Source organism: Acomys minous (assembly GCF_964271855.1).
Source record: "Acomys minous genome assembly, chromosome: 12".
NCBI classification, from domain to species: Eukaryota; Metazoa; Chordata; class Mammalia; order Rodentia; family Muridae; genus Acomys; species Acomys minous.
In genome coordinates, this window is record NC_140493.1 from 55320668 (window position 1) to 55341654 (window position 20987).

Here is a 20987-nt window from a genome sequence, read left to right on the forward strand (position 1 = left end):
ATTTTAGACTCTTTTCATGTTTTACAAATCCATTTACTAGCAGTTACTCGTGGAGGATATTTGGTGTTTTTATTATGTAGGAACATTTTGAATTGAAGTGATTGAAAACACATTCATTAAACAAAGAGGACTATTAGAAAAATTCTTAATGAAATGAAACCAATTTTGAAAATATTATATGTTTATTAGAAAATGGTAAATCATTAATGTTTTACACAGCTCATACATCTTTAGCCAAGAAGTATTACACGGGTTGATTTATATTTTGATTTAATTAATGAGAACTTAAAAATGAGGAAAGCTCAGTGAATAAAACAAAGCTTTCCTCATTGACAAACTCAATATTAGTTTTTGTTACAATGGAGTAATGCTTGACATGGCCAAAGTACTTTCTGAAGAAGGAATTTAAACATCCAATGTAGTGTGGATGTTTAAAGCATGAACCAAATGCAGTAGTGTTATGTGGGTTTAGATTGAAGAGGTACTAGAAAGTTTTTTTTTTTTAATGCAAAGCCAAAGCTATCAAAACAACTTGATTTTGAAAGTACAGAACAAAATAGCTGTGTATGGTGGCACACATCTTTAATCCCAGCATTTGGGAGTCAGAGACTGGCAGGTCTCTGAGTTTGAAGCCAGCCTGGTCTACAGAGTGAGTTCTAGGACACCCATAACTACACCGAGAGACTGTGTCGAAAGAAAGAAAGAAAGAAAGAAAGAAAGAAAGAAATGAAGAAAGAAACAAAGAAACAAAGAGAAAAGCAGAAAGAGAAAAATAAAAAGTACAATTTATAATGTAATTTTAAAACCTAGAAAGAAAATTTAACAGTAGTTTGTGTCTCATTTAATACCCAGAATTTAAATCATCACTCAGATGATATAAAATGAGCAAAATAATAGTATTTAAAAATTAAGTTACCGAATAATTTTTTAAATCCATAACCATATATTCTAGAAATCAAATAAAACCTGCAAATTTAATTAGAACTATTATCTTATTTTATTTTGAATATATTTTATTAATTTATTCATATTACATCTCAATTGTTATCCCATCCCTTGTATCCTCCCATTCCTCCCTCCCATTTTCCCCCATACTCCCCTCTCCTATGACTGTGACTGAGGGGGACCTCCTCCCCTGTATATGCTCATAGGGTATCAAGTCTCTTTTTGGTAACCTGCTATCCTTCCTCTGAGTGCCACCAGGCCTCCCCATCCTGGGGACGTGGTCAAATATGGGGCAGCAGAGTTCATGTGAAAGTCAGACCCTATTTTCTATATGATCCTAAGAGTGCAACAATGGCACAAGTGTGATGAGGGTAGCAACTCCGTTGATTGCATATAAGGCCCATTCTATAGGAGGAAAAGAATGTCTGGTACTATAAATCTGTCCAACAATGCATGGTTGCGGAGTTCACAAGCCTCAGGGGAGAATCTACTATTATGATGCAAAATCAACATGTGTCAAACTGCCCTCTAAATTCATTTCTCTAAGCCATAGATTAGTGAAGCTATCAGACCAACATTGGGGAAATTTCTTTGTGGAGTGGCTGGCTATCAATGCAAAAACTCATAACTTGGTCACAGTACAAAAAATAAGTGTCTGTGGTATGTTCAACTGGCAATGGAACATGTATAAGCACCCTTTTTTATTTTATTTTATTAATTTATTCATATTACATCTCAATGGTTATCCCATCCTTTGTATCCTCTCATTCCTCCCTCCCTCCCATTTTCCCCTTACTCCCCTCCCCTATGACTGTGACTGAGGGGGACTTCCTCCTCCTGTATATGCTCATAGGGTATCAAGTCTCTTCTTGGTAGCCTGCTATCCTTCCTCTGAGTGCCACCAGGTCTCCCTATCCAGGGGATGTGGTCAAATATGAGGCACCAGAGTATGTGTGAATGTCATACCCCACTCTCCACTCAACTGTGGAGAATGTCCTGTCCATTGGCTAGATGTGGGTAGAGGGTTGAAGTTTACGGCCCAGGGAACCATTGCAAAAGAAAGGGTAGTGTCACAGAAGTGTGGAGCAAACAGCGCCCTCTGGGAGTGGCCGACCCACTACACTCATGGCAGCTGTCACTGCCTGTGCAGCAGCTTCACGAGGACAAGCCAGCCAACACTCCAGCTTGGAGGAAGGAGACACTCACAAGCTTATACCTGTAAATGAGGAACTATTGAGAGTTGATGAATTCAGAGTGAAGGAGAATTAGTTTTCCTTAAGGGTTTGGTCCCTGGCCGATGAACTATGCTCTACTGGGTGGCCTCACACTGAACAGCATATGGGCATAAAACATTCGACTGTGTGAGCCATCAAAGACACGCACACACACACACACACACACACACACACACACACACACAGTTGGGAGGAGTGGGAGTGAGCAGCACTGAAAGTAGTAAGGGTGAGAATCAATGAAAATGCATTATACGAATGTCAGACGTTCTCAAAGAATTAATACGAATATTAACTTTTAAAAATCCTTCGGCAGTTTTTTTTAAACCTTTGGGTTTGAGGTATATATATAAAACTCATTGCTAGAGCTTGTGCCTAAGATGTGGAACTCCCAACAACGCAGTAAATAAATAAAAGTTTTCTCCGACATGTAGATAGGAATGGTGTATAAATTTGGCAGGAGACATTGACGTAACTGGCTAACAATAGAGAGCATTACATAACTTGCCCAACAATATGACGTTTTTGAAGATATAGAGAACCCAAAGTAAAGAAACTGATCTAAAGTTAGCCTGCAACTAGATATTGATCCACAGCTTTTTGTCTTGAGTTTTTCAAAATGCACCAGTTCCTTAGCAGGGTGGTATGTTTTATTTTTCAGTATAGGTAGTACGGTTATTGTGTGATGGCAACACAGACCTGCTATGTTTATGGTCCCCTGGATGGTAGTGCTACTGATATTCTTACTCATATAACATAATCTCTCTGTTTTATTTTGCAGTTTTGCTAAAGGGAGGGAAAAGAGAAGAAGAGAAACCATTTCGAGACTGCGCAGATGTGTATCAAGCTGGTTTTAATAAGAGTGGAATCTACACTATTTATTTTAATAATATGCCAGAACCCAAAAAGGTAAGATCAGAAGTGCTTGTTTGTGTGATGTAAAGCAGATCCTAGTTGAGTTGCTATATAATCAAATAAATTTGTGAGTTGTTAAACATGATATGGATTATATACACATTGATGTACACACACACACACAGATACACACACACACACACACACACACACACACAAGTGCATGCCTCAGATGCTCTTTCCTGTTTTCAAAGACATTCTGTCTTTCTCTGGTCCATGGGGATGAAAACCATATTCTGCAGACATTCCCTAACCTCAGTATCTCTGATCTGTTGATCACACAAACTTTTATTTCCTACTTGGATATCACAGTGCTCTGGCACTTTGCTTGAACAAACTACATGCTGATGCCACGTCTACTTTTAGTGCATTGGGGAAACATTAGAAATCATCTTTCAAAGTCCCAAATGTCATGCTGGACACTTTCTAGCCTGAAAGGGACCATGGTAACTGCAGCGATTTACAGGATTATCGCTCCTGTTAAACAAGTGGGAGAAATGTTCTGTATCTTAACATACAATTGGAGAGGATGTACCTCTCATACTTACTTGAGTGCTGGTTGAAGGGTCATACTTATATTTACATAAACTTTGACTAAACAACATCTTACTATCCTATCTCTTTTACAGACTCCTCCCCACATTTGTACATTAAATCATCTGTCTATGCCTTCATTCAAAAGAATTAATTAGATACCATTCATTTGCCAGTCACTGTCCAAGAACACAGATACAAAGCAAACAGTTCTCAATGTAATAGAGAAGACAAGCATTTACAGGGTTACCAGATGCTTTTGAAGTGTGGAGCTAGAGATATCTCTATGAAGGAGGTTAAGTAGAGACTGTTAAGTAAGGCAGCCAAAGACAGTGGGGTCAGAGGCCATACACCCACCTGCTCTTCAACATGTAAAAGTTTTGCAGAGTTTCAAATATCCAAAGACAGATGCATGTTCTGGGATAAAAACACTTTCCTCTACCCTTTGCCACACCTGCTTATGCATCTTCATTTTCTTTGAATTCTATGAAAAATGCTCATCCAACCTTCTTCGATTTCCTGGGACAATTTTACATGACATTTCTATGTCTAAAGTTGTACAAAATAGGGACTGTGGCTTTTTGTTTCTGACTTCCTGGGACCAAGCATGTTTTCTGCACTCAGTTGGTCCTTAATAAATTAGGGAGAGAATCAACCAATGAAGAAAGTGTGCACTAATGAGGACAGTGCGAGCACATCTATCTGCTGTACACTAAGCCTAACAGTTTTCCTGGTTTGGGGGCCTTTCGCTAAGCATGGGAAGTGAATCTTGGGGACCAGGGTGCCAGATACCATGCAATTCCAAGACTGGATGTCTGGTCTGGAATCCAGGTCCAATAAAAGGCCAGATGCCTTTCTGCCACATCTTTTAATCCTGATTTCAATAAGCACTACAGGGTAGAACTTTCTCACTCTTCTTCTCTTTTCTTGAGACAAATTTTTCAGAAGCCTTCGATTTTGCTCGATAGGTGGGAGTGGGAAAGAAGGGACAGAAGGCACAAGATGGGGGAAGTAACAAGCTAATCATCTGAGCTTCCATGTCATCCACTTACAAAAGCACTTTAATTTCGCCTGCTTTTCCTGTGGGCATTCTGGGAAATATTCTTTGAATGAAGGGATTTGTGGCTTAAAATAAATTAAAGCCAAGAGGCATACAAAAATATGAAGATACAAGAATAAGGAGATGAGACTAGCTGATAGTATAATGGGGCTTTTTGTTATCCTAAAAAAGTGTACACACACACACACACACACACACACACACACACGCACACACACACACACGTGAGCACACATACACACTATCCTAGTAGTATATAAATATATGACAATTTGTTCTTGGGGAGGTAAGAGAGCACTGAAGGAAAGCCAAACAAAGTGTTAACATCTTGGTAGTTGACCCATATCTTATAAGTCAACTTATAAAAATTAAGGTGTCTCTTGTGGACTCTTTAGGATCCTGTTATTTACATGAACATAAAAATAAAATGAATTTCAAGCATCCAGACTGGGAGGAAGATGAAGAAAAACAAGTTCTCAGACTTGTTCACTGCATCACTCATACTACTGTGAGGTCCCTGAAGGACAGTAGCATAAATAGTGTCAATCATTTTGTGAACCTCAATTCCTATAACTTAAGTCATATAGAAGGACAGCTCATCTGTCTTTCAAACTGTTTTGAGAAGCAAATGTTATCCAAGCTACGTGCTAAACCATTGTTCCTGTTAAAATGGATAGAGTAATTTTTCCTAATGCATCAAGTATAATACACTTCATATTAACATAACTTTTTCCCCAAATGATACTTGACTTTATGGATTTAATAATGTAGATTTTATATATTAAGTACAACTTGAAGCTCTACTTTATGCAAAATTTATTATATGTGGAAGTGTAATTTTAAACACTCTTTTGAGGAACTCAACATAAGAGTCACCACCAAATTAGATTAGGGTCTTCCAGGCTTTTCATTGTGTAAATCAAAACTATTTATCATTAGAAGTTTAAAGGTACAATGGTGCATGCCTGTAATACCAGAACTTAGGAAGGCTGATCTCTGTGAGTTTGAGGCCAACCTGATCTCCAACCAAGCCCAGGAAAGCCAAGGCTACACAGAGAAATCCTGTTTTGAAACACCCCAACCTTGGCCTGCCAAAAAAAAAAAAAAAAAAAAAAAAAAAGGAATACTTCTTTTTCTTACAGGATTCTCTAACAAGCCCAATATTGTTCTTTGGTTCATACTGACACACCTATACTTTTTAATGACTGGTAACACATTTTGTTTGAAATCCCTTATTATAATCATTTAACATGGCCCTGGAAAGCACAAATATTCAAAAATTCTACAGAAATATTTTGGAAGCTGATTATTGAATTGTGAGGCTAATATGATTTGGGGAAATTCATTATTAAGCCCTTCCAGTTAGACTGGGGCATAGTCAGCAAGGCACTTGCTACTCCTCTTGAATATGCTGAGCAAAGGCTCATCTTCCTTCTTTTTTCTTTTTGTGATCATCTCACAAGTTCATCAGGGGTTAAGAAAATGCAATGCTGGGCTTGGTGGCACATGCCTTTAATTCCAGCACTTGGGAGGCAGTTGGATCTCTGTGAGCAAATTTGAGGCCAGCCTGATCTACAAAGAAAATTCAAAGACAGCCAAGGTTACACAGAGAAATCCTGTCTCAAAATAAAAAGAAGAAGGAGGAGGAGTAAGAAGAGGTGGAGGAGAAGAGGAGAAAAAGAAGAGAAGAAGAAGAAGAAGAAAAAGGAGGAGGAGGAGGAGGAGGAGGAGGAGGAGGAGGAGGAGGAGGAGAAGAAGAAGAAGAAGAAGAAGAAGAAGAAGAAGAAGAAGAAGAAAATGTCATCTATAGAAACTAACAGTACCAAAATTCAGTTAAGTGTGTGTGATATGGAATATGAAGCAAACAATAAAATTGGGCTGTTTAAGACAACAGACCAAAACAGCAAATAGCAAGTGCTTATTCTTTAGGATGTGTAAAGTTTTCATATATTATATTCTGACCATGCTTCCCTTCTTCCATTCCTTCCAGATCCTCCCACCTGATTTCACAGCTTCTGACTCTTTTTTTGAAAACAAGAAAACAAACTAGAATTAAAAATAATAATAACAAAGAGAAAACACAAGATACACACACACACACACACACACACACACACACACACACACACCATAAAAGCACAAAGTCAGAAGCTATAATATATGAGCAAGGAACCAGCAATACAAGAAATGTCCAGACACAGCAATGTGTGATGAAAAGTCTACAAAAAAAGCCATTGACAGAGGTCACGGGAATGAGAATAGAATGGAAAAGGGAGGAAGGGTGGGAACAGGAAGTTAAGAACAAGGGGATTACAGTCAGGATGTAAGTGTGAAATAATAATAATAATAATAATAATAATAATAATAATAATAATAATAATAATAATAATTTTAATGCCATCGAGTTCCTCCTGTGTTGGCCTTCTGCTGTTGGGAATGGAGTCTCCCCTTAAGTGTAGTTAATCTACCAGAGAGACTGCATTAAAGAATTTTTCCTTTGTAAGAAAATATCAGTGGAGATGTCTTCTTGCTTAGGGATGGGAGCTCCTGTGCACTTCTTTTTTAAGCACCAGGACCCCATCTGCCTTGAACACTTGCAGGTCCTGTGAATGCTACACAGTCTAATTTGACTGACATTGTTTATGTCGAAAGGGAGAGAGAGAGAGAGAGAGAGAGAAACGGTTACTAAAGTTTGAAAAGTGATTTTTAATGCCATGGGAAGGCAAAGCAGTACATTAGGATGATTTAATTTTTCAAGCAAATAGAAAATGAGAACTCTATCTTTTATATCTTTTGTTTCATAGCGTTCACGGTTTGTGGTTATTCTCTCTACATTCCCTTCAAGGCACAGTAGTGGGAAACAGAATTTCTCTTTTCATTTCACAAGTGTCTAAAGCCAAATGCCCTGTAGTCAGCTTAGCTTCATCCAAAAACAAGCCATTGAATCATAAGTCTTATTGTAAAATATTAAAAATATGTTTCTGAGTGCATAATTCCTCTAATTTTTGAAAAAGTGCTGTAACAAATGTGTTAAGCCTTTTCCATTTAAGGTTATGGAGAAATAATTAGCATCCAGAAGGTTAATCAATCCAATTTGTATAAAGCATAGAAGCATAACAAGTATGTGAATCAAATTACCCCCTTTTGTTTGGGGTTTAAGTCTCCGTATTAAGTTAAAAGGTGTTTAATGCTTGAAAGCTTTGACCTTGCCTGGGGAAGAAGCCAGTTCAGCCTTTTCTTGGACAGAGCTAAGCTCCAGTCATAGAGTCAATAGATGCAACAGACGTAGCAAATGGAGCAGGGCCCCATCCACAGGAAGAACGTGCCAGATAACACAGACCACACAAGACCAGCAAGCGAACTCTTCAGGTCTCCTGTGTCTCAAGTGTTTCTGAAACTGATTGTTTATTCCATGGAATGTCCTTCATCAGTTAGGAAAAGACATTTTATTTTTCTTCTGACTATAGATAAAAATTGGGTATCCTTCTTTTTTTTTTTTCCAGGACTGAATCTAACTTCTTAAGTAGGTATAAATTAAAAACTAGCATGATCAATTTTCATGATGTCAGTATTAATAAACAGAACCCAGGAACTATCCTCATGAGGCCAGCTTGTTGAGCACTTATAGAATTTTGGTTTGAATAATCAATTCCATTCATAATAAGTTATAAATAGTGTAAATCATGTTCAATGTCATGTACAACAATACATCAATTCAGTAAACATTATATTAGGTACATGTAATAAGTAATATATAATATAAACCTGTAATGTATTGTCTGTAAAATGCATCTAAAATCCAAGAACAATTTCAGTGCTTATGCCAAGCACAGCTGAAAGAACTCTGTGTGTACTTACTCTTCACACACACACACACACACACACACACACACACACACACACACTTGAGAGAAAACAGAGTTGCAGCTTTAATCTAGTCCTCAACTCTGTTGTCTCATAATCCCTGCAATAACATCTGCTCTCATCACTGTTGTGTGTACACAGGAATCAAACCCATTCTAAATCCCTAAACTTCTTTCCCTCTGCTTTCTCTGGGTCTTCCCCTCAAATGTTTCTCAGCACTTAATATTTCAAATTGTTAGATGCTTCCTTTTTAAAAGGAGAGCTGTGTTTAGGGGTAAAAGCTGCGAGTGAGTTAAAACAAAGTGCATAGAATTACATTGACAAGTAAGTATCCTTAAAAAACTTACACCATAGTTTTTCTCTATATTTTGTAAATTTACAGAAGTGGTGACTCCATTCCTGAGTATGTAAGTAGACGTCATAGTTTTGGATGCTAACTTTTGTTGGTGGCTAACATGCCATGAAGAGATAAATGAGTGTGATGGTAAAGGGAAGAATGGGGATGGATAGATTAGATAGATAGATAGATAGATAGATAGATAGATAGATAGATAGACAGACAGATAATAGATAGATGATAGACAGACAGATGATGATGATGATAGATAGATAGACAGATAGATAGATAGATAGCAGATAGACAGATACATACATAAATGCATAAGTATATATACATACATATACACATAATACATATATAAACACACACATACTTTGTGTTAATCAGTTAATGCAGTGCGAAATTTAATTAAGAAACAAGAGCCATTATTTTCCCCCAGCCAAATGTTTCCTTTTTATTTTTACTCTCAGTGCTTTGAAATGTTAGCTGCCCCAGCTGTTTCTTTAGAATCACAATCTTTGCTCCATTTAAACTCTTCTATCTGATTTTAGTCTCATAAGGATCCTGAAATCTCTCTGACTAAGGTCACTAATGGCTCCTTCATTTCAAGTTTGTAGGTATTTATTTATTTTGCTTTTCTAGTTTTTCTTTTTTTATTAAATATTTATATACAACATTTATATTATTATATATAAATACAATAAACTACCTATAGCAAGAAGAACCTCAACACAATCAATAATTATATAGATGTTACATTCAAAGTGTTTTGGCTATTTGTATTTGGCAGCCTTGAAGAAAACATCTTTCCTATCTTAGTGAGTCTAAAATTCTGAATGTAACTCAATATCTATCATATCTCATCTCTATCAACTTAAAACATCTGTTTAGACCTAAAAACATCTTAACCCCTAAACAACTAAACTTAATTGTAAAACTAAACTATCTGGTCTTCAACCCCATCAGAGACTTAAGAAGGAATAAAACTGATGACCTTAGTATTCAGTGGGTGCAGGTTAGCAGCTTCCCAAATGAGAAGATGACAGAGAATTTGGGGTGACTATTTAAGTTTGTAGGTATTGTAAAATATTCATTTAACTTGACTTCTCTCAAATGGTTAGTTAATACAATATGTTTCCCAACATCACACATAACTCATTGTCTTGCGATTCCTTGAATCATATTTTCTTATCTTATGACTAGAGTGAATATTCATTTAATATCCATAGTAGGTTAGTACTTGAGAAACTAGAGAAAACAACAAATAAAACCAAATATGTACCTATTCACAATCTACTGATGTATATTTTCTGTAGCAATTATTTATCAAGACATATTCATGGACTGCCCCTCCCATCTATAATCTTGTTTTCTTTCTTTCTTTAAATGGTAGATTGATATTCATTATATCAACATTTGCCTCAGTTACATTATGACCAATTATAATTTTGAGTGAAGCATACAGAGAGTTCAAATCCCAAATCTTTAAAATCCAGCTCAAATCCTGGATTTACTATAGTTGCTAAGTGCAGCTATTGGTAAGCTACTGCAATATTTTAAACCTCAATATTACCTCTGTATATTGGATATAACAATCAGACCATTCTGGATTAAGTTATAAAATGCACACTAAGTGTACAAATTATCTGGTGTGAATATACTTGTCATTGTTAATGACTCTTCCATATCCTCCTGTGTTTGTGATACCATTGGTTGATCTCCAGTAGACCATCTCATCTCTAACTAGCCTCTGATATTCCTCTTGGGTGGCCATGCTATGTGCAACACAAAGTGTCCTCAATGTCAACCATCTCTTTTCTCGCTTGTTAGGCCTTTGAATTAAGTCTCTTTGTTTATATCGCTATTACTATTATTCCTGAGGTTATTAAGTTGTAAAATTATGGCCTCTGCTGCCTTCTTGCCCCTATGAGAGAAGTCAGTATTGAAATGTAGTCTATTCATCGTAATTTCCTCTATTGTAATATAGACTCAATGCCAAAAAGTGCTCATTGAGTGAAAGAAAACGTGGATGAATATATTAGAATGATGGGGGATTAATGAAAATGTTATAATTAAGGGCAGGCTTGTTAGGAGTCATGCTGAGGACACAGAGCAGATGGAGAAAGCAAGAGGGTTAGCAGAAGGGTAATATAGGCATAGAAAGGGAATTTAAAATGTATGAATTTGGAGGTGCGTCAATTCCTTGGGATAATAAAGACATAAGGGTAAGTGTCAAATTAGAGGGAGAGCACTCAGGGGACCAGATGTGCCAGTTCACGTGCACACACAGGCATGCACATTTTAGTTCCTCCACTCCAGAGAAGTCCATGAACAACCTCTGCTATGAGAGATAGTTCTTGCCATTGTTTTCATAATCGTTGGCCATTTGTGCTCTAACACAATGCCTCAGGGAAAACACCCTGTTGTCATGCCCACTTGCTGCTGCCACCTCATTTCACAGCTTAAGCCAGCCTTCAGTATGCTTTATTTTTCAGTTGACGGAGGAATGGTGATCCCTCATGGTCCAGCTTTGAAGGATCAAACTGCTAGGTGTACATGTCATGAGTCACAGTGACTGCTTTCCAATTATGTAACATAATTGAAATAAGCACTAAATCTTTGAATAAATATTCTACACAGAAAAGAAAAAGTCACCACACTCAGGAGGCATACAGTAAGCCATATTAGCCATGATTAAAATTTAAACAATATAGTCTCCATTCACCACATGTTGCCTCCTGAATAATATTCAACAACTATGAGTAAAAATTACCATACATGATATAGTGTGTAAGCTTATGAGAGTCTTGCAATAAAATGTAAAAATTCAAATCTTCTATTCTCAATTACATTGACATTCTAATAAAAAATTAAATAATATTGAACCAATATTTTGGCCCAAAATAGTATGTAACATTAGGAACTTTAGTAATTTTTTGAAATGTAACCTCTCCCAAGTGCTATCTCAATTTGAGATTTTTAAGTTTTTTAGGGGACACTAGGAGTTTACCGTAGGTGATTGCACCTACAAGACAAGTATGCTACACTGAGCTACATGCCAACCTCTATGACTGTATCGTGGTCCAAAACTAAGGCTATTCATTTTTAGCTGTCAAGCTGACATTTTTAGAAATAACTAAACATTTCTGATGGAACTTTATTGGGTGCTGTGCAAATGTGAATTGTGGGCAAAGTAGCCAATAATAGGTGTGAAAAGCAGTTGTTTTTCTCTTCTTACAAGCTAGACCTGTGCATCCTACTTATATTTTGAAATATCAGATATGCATTTCTTTAAGATGTATGTAATTTCCACTTTCCATTATGTTCCTGTTGTTTCATAGGTATTTTGCAATATGGATGTGAATGGGGGAGGTTGGACAGTAATACAACACCGTGAAGATGGAAGTCTGGATTTCCAAAGGGGCTGGAAAGAATATAAAATGGTAAGATGGAAAAATTTACAGAGCCTTTTGATGTTTCATCATAAGGTTATCTTTACCCACCATATATGATAAACCCTTGAACTTCTAGATGCTTTCGAGTTATTTAAAATAACAATTCTTCCATTAAAGACATTATTTTCATTAGACACAAAATGCTCATAAATCGTGTTCAGTAAATTATTTCCACATGTGTAACAGAAAGGAAACTGTATTGTTATGATTGTTTGGTGATCTGTTGTGCACTGTCTGCATTTGTTCCTAGGCTGTTAATGTGAGCAGGACGGGGTGCTGTGCAGGGCTACAGGTCATGGAGCAAGAGGCATGCTAGCTGGGCCTCTCTCACATTCCACATGACCTTTGCATGTGACTAGCCTGGACTTCTGTTGGTGCAATGCCTCGGCATTGTCACATGTAAAAGTTAGCATTTCCCAAGGGGGGAAGTGAACATTTAGAGCCATTTAAAAGATAGAAGTTTTTCATTATTTTACATGAAAAATTCCGTATCATTCTAATTTTTCTCTCCAAAAGTGAAACATAAAAGATGATCAGCGTGTCCTGTTAGCCAGTGGTCCATTTTGGTATCTTAGTGAACAATGCAAAAACTGTATTTGCTTGATCGCAACCTACCCACTAAGCTAATGGCTAACAAGAGTAAGCAAAGTGTTTAAGGAAATAAACGGCAGTCCCATGTTCTGTCACTCTATTTAGGATGCTTTAATGAGAAATTCAGTGAGCATTCTGGATGTAAGTTCGTATCTGGAAGTTACACAAATTTGAAGTCTTTACTTAAAAAAAAAAACATAAGATAGGAAAAGACACAAACCAACAAAACAGAATGCTACAGAGATAATTGTGTGATCTTTTACTGAGGCAAAAATAAAAACAACAAACAAACAAAACCAGGGAGAATAGAAGGTAAAGGCAGTAACTTGAGTAAAAGGTGGAGACAGTTCACTAGGAGCTCAGTCTGTGTTCTCAGCAAAAATTAAAGGACTCGGAGTACATTAGGCCTAGGCTTTAAGTCACCGATATGCACAGTGCAGAAGGGTCCGCCACAGCCTGGTTACATCAGAAGTATGCTTCTAGAATGCTTTGGATCCCAGTTGTTTTCAAGCAAATAGACTAGCCCAGCATGGTAGAATTTGGGGAAATATGTAGAGCAAGTGGATACATGCGGTTGTATAATATACAAAAAAACATACATCTATATAAACCTCTGCAGTAGCTATCTAATTAACCTCATGCACCCAGAGTCTGCAGGCCACCATGTGGACCAGGAGCCACAAGTAGCAGCATCTTCTAGAACTCCACAGAAACACAAAATCTCAGTCTCCACCCACACTTGCTCAATCAGAATCTGCCTCTTTACCTTGCTTTTGCAGGAGATGCATAGCAGAGGGCAGAACAATTCAGGGAGGCAAAAGGCACTAGGGACAAATAGAACCATCCTCTGTAATCCCTTCCATCATGATATAGACTTCCAAGAAGAGCTGAGGCCTGTTCTCTGTTCAAGGGAAGCTCTCCAGTAACACATAGAACCTTATCTTTCAGAGTGGTTATGGGGAAATAGAATGTTGGTTCGTTCCTGAGACCTCTTTCTGTTTTCGTGATTCTACAGAAATGTGACTGAGGGAGTTCAACTTTTGTTTTGCCTTTTACTGGTAGGTTAGTTTTGGGAAAATCACTTTGCTCTTCCTCTTCTATTAACTCACACCCTAGGTTCCGCACCTGCCTTGTGGGGGTGTCACAGGGAATTAACATAGCATAAGGAAAGCTTACTGAATTTTCAATCATCTATAATTATTACTATCATCAAGGATTAAAACATGAGGGACTATAAACATTTATTAAATTCTGCCCAGAGTAGTATTTATTCAAACCACTTTAATTCATAACTAATTTCATCCTAAGGATATAGGAGTTATATAAGAATATATATACAGATTCAAATCAGTCAGATGTACATTATCATTTAAATTAATAACAGAAAAAGGAATTGTGAAGTTGTCATCATGCAGTTTTTAAAACTGGTGATTTATTACTTATGAATACCTGTTTCTAAAGAAAAAGTAAGAATGTTAACATATGCTGATTTCTTAGATATGAAATGGATTCATGTCTTTTATGTATTTACCAAATGCTTAGATAATTGGTTTTCATGATTGGAATAACACTGGAATTATTCACTAACCATTAGAATTTATCCCTCCCCCTTATTTTAAATAAGAAAAGCTATTATGTTTTATTCAAATTTGAAAAATTTTTCACCTCAGTGTCAATTATTCATGGTCAGAAAGCAAAATTAATTCTGAATTTTAAAACATTTTGGCAAAAGTAAGTTATGACTATTTTCTAAATTAAAAGAATCCATTAGTTAACTTTCATCAAAGCACAGGGTCAAATGTGTTATAGCTTTCTCAAAGCTTTCACCTGCAAACAAAATAACATGATTCCACAAGCAAGGTGTAGGTAGATATTTAGGTATTTATCAATCTCACCTGATCCTGCTCCTTGTATGCTGGACCCTGGCTTCAAGCTTCCTTAGCTGAGGGTTACTAGGTTTGGGGAAAATCATACCTGTGTGCATTTCCTCTATCTTTACTAGTCTCCATGGAGACATTGAATGTAGCCTTGAGCGTCTAACCTCCCCCTTGATGGCTGTCCCTCTGTCTTTACTTCCTACTGACTGATATCGGTGGCCTGCATCTTTCCCAGTACATTTCCCAGAATTTCATGTTAATGTCTTCAACCCAGGAAATTATAAAGTATCTTTTTTTTTTGTAAGCCTCTCCCAACACGGAAACTTCACAGCTCTTGATTCTCAACCTTGGATTTAGTCCGCTGAAGTCTTTGAATTTAGCTCCTTCTTAGCCTGTTCTTAGGAGGAAGGACAGCAACATCTTGCTTACAGACTTGTAAAGATGTTTACTGCTGAGAGCAGAGTCTGTGGCAGTTCTTCTAATGGGACACTTACGGATAACTTATACTACTCCTTTAAGCCAGGGGCTCACCACACTCATCAACAGACCTTCTGCATATAAAGCCAAGGAACAGAGCTTCCCGGAAATTTCTCTAAGTGGCAGCTTTATGACAGGCAGTCACTAATGCCCTGGGGACAGACTCGGTTAGTTTTGAAGACAATTATCTCTATAAACGAAGCTTCCTATTGAAACAAGCATTTCCCTTTGAGCAGCTATGTACTTTCTGGGAATTTCTGTTTCTGACAAGAAATTAAATGCATCTTTTAGCTTGCATTTCTGTGTGTCTATGTTGAAAAAAATACACAAGAAATTACAATTCTTTGCATCAAAATTTCCTCATGTTTTTCTTGGGCTAGGTGTTTCAGTAGTGCAAGGAGATTCTTCTCGTACAGGCTCGTATTTTGGACTAAAAATAACCTTTGGAAAACTCATCTTATCTGCTTTCTTTAATAATTTGTATGAAAGAAAGACGAAGCTCATAGGCTACAAGAACTGGGTCTGGTTTCAATTTAGCTTCTTCTATAAAAAGTCAACACTTCCTGTGAGCATTATCAGACAAAACAAATAAAGGATCAGAGACAATTATTTTATTAACTTGGAAAAAGTACAAACTGAAATTCAGCTTTTTTTTTTCTTTAAGGTTTTGGCAAAATTAATGAATATTGGTCCTTTCCTCTCCCTGTATTTTAAAAGTATAATGTGACTCTTGAGGCCAATTTGAAGTCAGCATTGCTTTTCTTCAAATTCCAGTGTTTCCCCTTTTATTAAACTACTGAAGGACAAATGAAAATAATCAGCATCTGTTTCATAGCATCAAAGTTCTTTGTGTAATTATGATTGACATAACTAAACATACTCATTTTCATGAATGCATATGGAATAGCATCCTTGCATTTTATTTATAATAGAATTTATTCTTTTTGATAAAGTTTATATCTGCCTCCTTATCTTCAGAACAGAATTATGTATATGATTTTCATGTTTTTCCCCAGGGTATTTAAAATAAAAGAATGACCTGTGATAAGTTATTATATACAAAGACATATAAATGCCTTTGAGCTATGCACTATTATGGTTTGTGCATGATTTAATTTCTTTCCATCAGTCCCATAATCAAAAGTTCCCTCCTGGTGCAGAGACAACTTCCTGCCTCTTTCATTCAGATAATTCTATTCATTAACATATTCATCCTAATTTGTACCTAGTTATCGAATGTCATATTTATATGAATCTTCACTCTCAGGGCTTCCTATACTCACTTGCGGAACTCTTTGAGCACACTGACTGTCAGGCCTACTTCAGACCCTGTGAATTAATATGTCTGGGGGAGAGTAAGGCTCTCTGTTCATAAATAACACACAGCTATTTCTAATACTCACTTCCAAGTAGAAGGAACCATCAGAAATACTAGTGATTAGTTATTAATGCGGGTATAAGATCTTACAGTTTCCTGGGTATATTCCAAGGAGTGGGAGTAGCTGGAAAGGAGGAATGGGAGGACACAAGGGAGGGATGGGATAACCACTGAGATGTAATATGAATAAATTAATAAAATAATTTTTAAAAACTTACAATTTCCTCTTTTACACCCTAAATCATTAATTATTATTTAGAAAGAGGACAAGTGCAGAAAAGGAGACAAGTATTTTTCTCACCAAGATGTGTTGACTCAAAAACACCACACTGATCTTAGAGGGGATAAGATACAGTTTATTTGGCTTGGGATCCATGGCTTGGGGGCAGGGACTTAGGTTACCCCACGTTCTATGTCCTCTCATGGAAGTAATTTCATGAAATTGTTTATAGTAACAGAAGAAAATATTCGTAAGTCAGACATTAAAAATCTATTGCTGCAAACGCAAGAGAGGAGGGGCTAGAGCAAAATGGGTGAAGTCGGCTGGAGTCCTGGGATGCTCTTTACACCATTAGCCCTTTGGTTGGTGGAAAACTAGGGTTTTGTTAAGTTCATGTATTCCAAGATGTTTTACCTGATTGTTATAGGGCATCAGGTGACACAGAACCAGGCAAGGAAAAGGTGACTTGGAGGGCTCAGAATGGCTCAAGTTAAACTGTAATTAGGCTCTGGACCTCCAACATGGCAGAGTCTCCACTCTCACTCAGTCAGCTAACCAGCCTGGCAGAAGGCTCCGTCCGAACGGTGAGCTTCCGTCTGGGAACTCTCATCACAGCAGGCAAGCAGCAAGACTGAGGAGGGTTTGGCCAGTGTCTTCGTTTGTGCCACTTTGAAGGCCCATTTGTGCAAACAGTTGGCTTTAAGTTTTCATTTCTTAATTAAGTTCCTGGGTTAAAATAACATTTGTTCCTTTAAGCCATGCTCAGCTCATGATAACACATTCATGTCTAAAAGCCAGTTGCATGGTGCTATTGATATACACATTAATTTCCAACCAAGACGAAGACCCTGGGATACTTAAATCATGCAAAGCAGAAGGATATCTGTGCCCCTCAGATGGCTTACCATCTCACAGAAGAAAGGCAAAATGCAAAGAATTTGTATAATGTGGCAGATCTCAGTGGGTTTTTCTTAAGTGCTTTTCACATATGAACACTCAAGTACCTTGGCTGCTTTTCATCCTTATAACACTGTACGTAGAAATATTTTTAACCTCTCTTTTGCAGATGAGGAAACTGAGTCTCTGCAGTGGAGTAGAAAGTTCCACTGAAAATGTGTGGTCAAGGAATGCTTCAGCTGTAGCAGAGATAAGGGGAGAGGCTCCTTAACGAAGCTGAGCCATTGTTTCCTCCCATCAGATACATGGTCGTGTCTGATAAACTATCGAACAGTTTACTAATGTGGGAAGCCGTTTCTACTTCCCTTTTTTGCCATATCAGTTATCTTGATGACAAAACAGTTGGTTCTGCCTCGCTGCTCTTGGCCAATAGATGGCTTTCTCTCCCTCAAACAGCCGTAGTGCTTCATTGCAGTAAAACATTTTCCCCATTTGAAAAGTTTTCTCGATGATGTGCATGAAATTAAAAATTGGTTTCCAGACACCAATTTCAGTGTTTTCTCTTCCGTTGCTTCTTCCTGAAAAAAAAAATACTCTAGAAAAGTAACTATTTAGTAAGAAATAGTTTTCTTCTTTGAGATCCTTCAGACCTACATGTAGAGAGTGAGAACGGAGGCCTTTGTAGCAATGAGTCTCATGTTCCTCCATTTTTATTTTTATTTTTTTGAGGCTCACCCAGGATCAATCCTCTTTTCCCCAGGGAAGCTGGGGAATTTTATCCACACAACACTTTCAACAACATGGAAATATGTGACCTAAGACTTAGCACTTCATCATTCCCGGCCTCTCTACTCACATTTAATATGACCACCGAGTCTTTGTTTCGATGCTGCATGCCAAAGGGACTTGTCGAGTGGCTGGAGGGACAGCTCTGGCTGGTCTGAGGTGAAAACAGCAAGGGAAATCCCAGCGGCCCTCCTTGTCATGCAAGCAACTGCTGAAGATGAAGAGTGCTAACTCGGAGTTTGAGCCTCCTGTCACTTTCTGCTCTGTGCATGTCTTGGAGAGGGAAGATTTTGGATTTCTCAGCTTGTAGCACAAGCTTCTGTAAGGTGCTGTAAAAATCTTCAGCGCCTCCTAAAAATTACTGATATTTTCTGCTACTGTAAAACTTTCAGCAAGTGTGGCCTGAGTGTCTTAGGAGTACGGAAGCAAAAAAAAAAAAAAAAAAAAAGGGCCTGGATTAAAAACCGCTAGAACCCATATTAACAAAATAAAATAAAACAAAACAAAACTCTGTACATTGTGGCAAATATTTCTAGTTCCAGTGCTCAGAGACTGAGACAGGAGGATATCAGGGAACTAAGCCCAGCCATTGTATCCAATCATGAGCTCAGATTCAGGAAGAGGCCGCTCCCCAAAAAGTAAGATGGAAAGTGACAAAGAAGACACAATAAAGGAAGACACTAAAGGTCAAACTCTAGCCTCCACATGCACTTGCATGAGTGTGTGCAGACACACACAAATACACACACACATACACGCACACACACACACATACAGTCACTGAAATACTAATCGTAATGGATTCTATATTTTTCTCGGAATTATGCAAATACTCTCCCAACGAGTATATATTCAGTGTCATCCAGATGAATAATGTGCAATTAGTCAAAAAACTAGTTAAGTTGGAGAATAACTTGAAAAATAGGCGTAAACATATTAACTTTAAAATAAAGCAATCTCTCTCTGTGTCTCTCTCTGTGTGTCTCTCTGTCACTATCTCTGTCTCTCTCTCTCTGTGTGAGTGTGCGTGTGTGTATGTGTATGTGTGTGTGTGTGTGTGTGTGTGTGTGTGTGTGTGTGTGTGTGTGTGTATGCGTATGTCTAGGAAACTCTGGGAACTCTAGGCATTAGTTCTAACTATTGAGCTGAAGCAAATTGCACTGTGGCCTGTTGGTATCACAATAACAGACATGGCAGAAAGGGATTTGATACCAAAACCTCCTAATTTGGGGGAAGTAATTCTACTGGCAGAGGCAAAGGAGCACTTTTAGAGCACTATTAGTGCATTATTAGGCACTGAGAGCCAGCATATCTATTCATTTCTTAGCTTGATTAATGAGGAGAAAGTTAAGAAAACTTCTGTTTAACTTAAAAATTGCTATTAAGTTGGAAAAGAAAGAAACATTTTTCATACCTGTATTGAGATAATAAGGTCTGCTATAATTATTATAATACTTCTTCCACATTTTAAATACAGATTAACCCTTCATTAACAAACACTTTAATTAACCATGGTCTATTTCTTCATAAAACAGCCATGTATATATTCTGGATAAACATGATTAGAGAGTTGGTCCAGATGAAGTTTATAGAATGTTCTCAAATACTTGGCTCAGTCTAGAAGCTGACACTTTTATTTATTTATTTTTTAACCAACTCTGAGTTGTATGACTAAGAATGAACAAAATGATCTGTGACAAGGACTGAGTTTCGGTGTCACTTTTCGGAAGTGCTATAATATCTCTCCTTTTGCCTTCCTCCCTCCCTTCCTTCTTTCCTTTCAATATCTGTAAAACGTAGTGCCCATGGCTCGCTGTGTGCCAATTCTTCATTCGTGTTTGAGAATTCACAGACACAGCACTGCTTCTGTCACCAGGCAACTCAAAACTGCTTCAGTCAGACAGACGTGTAGACAAGGAACTACATTGTCATCAGGTATTGCCAAGGAAGTGTTGCCTGAACAGCTGTGAAATGCCCCGAATCTATATAGCAATTTCTCTGCTCCTTGCTTTTGTCAATATCTTCAGTGTTAGCAATCAGTTGGAGGAACCATTCTTTTTCCTCAAAAAAAAATTTTTTTTTGAAATTTTGACAATGCTCCCTTGGATGACTCCAAAGAAAACAGTAAGGCCCAGTGAGAGTCAGATACATTGGAGCCAGCCAGGCCTTCACTCACTAGCCTTTGCTTGTCATCTTTCTTCCTCCAGACCCAAATCTTTGCCAACAAGGAATCTAAGTGATGACATTCATTGTTCTCTGGCCTTGATTACTAAAATTAACTGTGATCTCACTGAAAGAACTGAATCATCTGGAAAGTTATAGTATAATTGGTCTCCTGAATATTGGAAACAACAAATACAATACTATTAAATAAGGCGTAGTATACTGATATTATTCATTTAGAAATACTCAAATT

General features: G+C 37.4%; 1 protein-coding gene across 1 annotated transcript in view; it reads left to right on the forward strand.

Annotated features, from left to right (window-relative positions):
• ANGPT1 (angiopoietin 1) overlaps positions 1-20987 on the forward strand; it is a 244515-nt gene that overhangs the window by 183845 nt on the left and 39683 nt on the right. Inside the window, exons 5-6 of the mRNA XM_084747938.1 lie at positions 2959-3086; positions 12232-12333. Of these exons, the coding sequence (XP_084604064.1) occupies positions 2959-3086; positions 12232-12333 (230 nt within the window). The remainder of the gene's footprint in view (positions 1-2958; positions 3087-12231; positions 12334-20987) is intronic.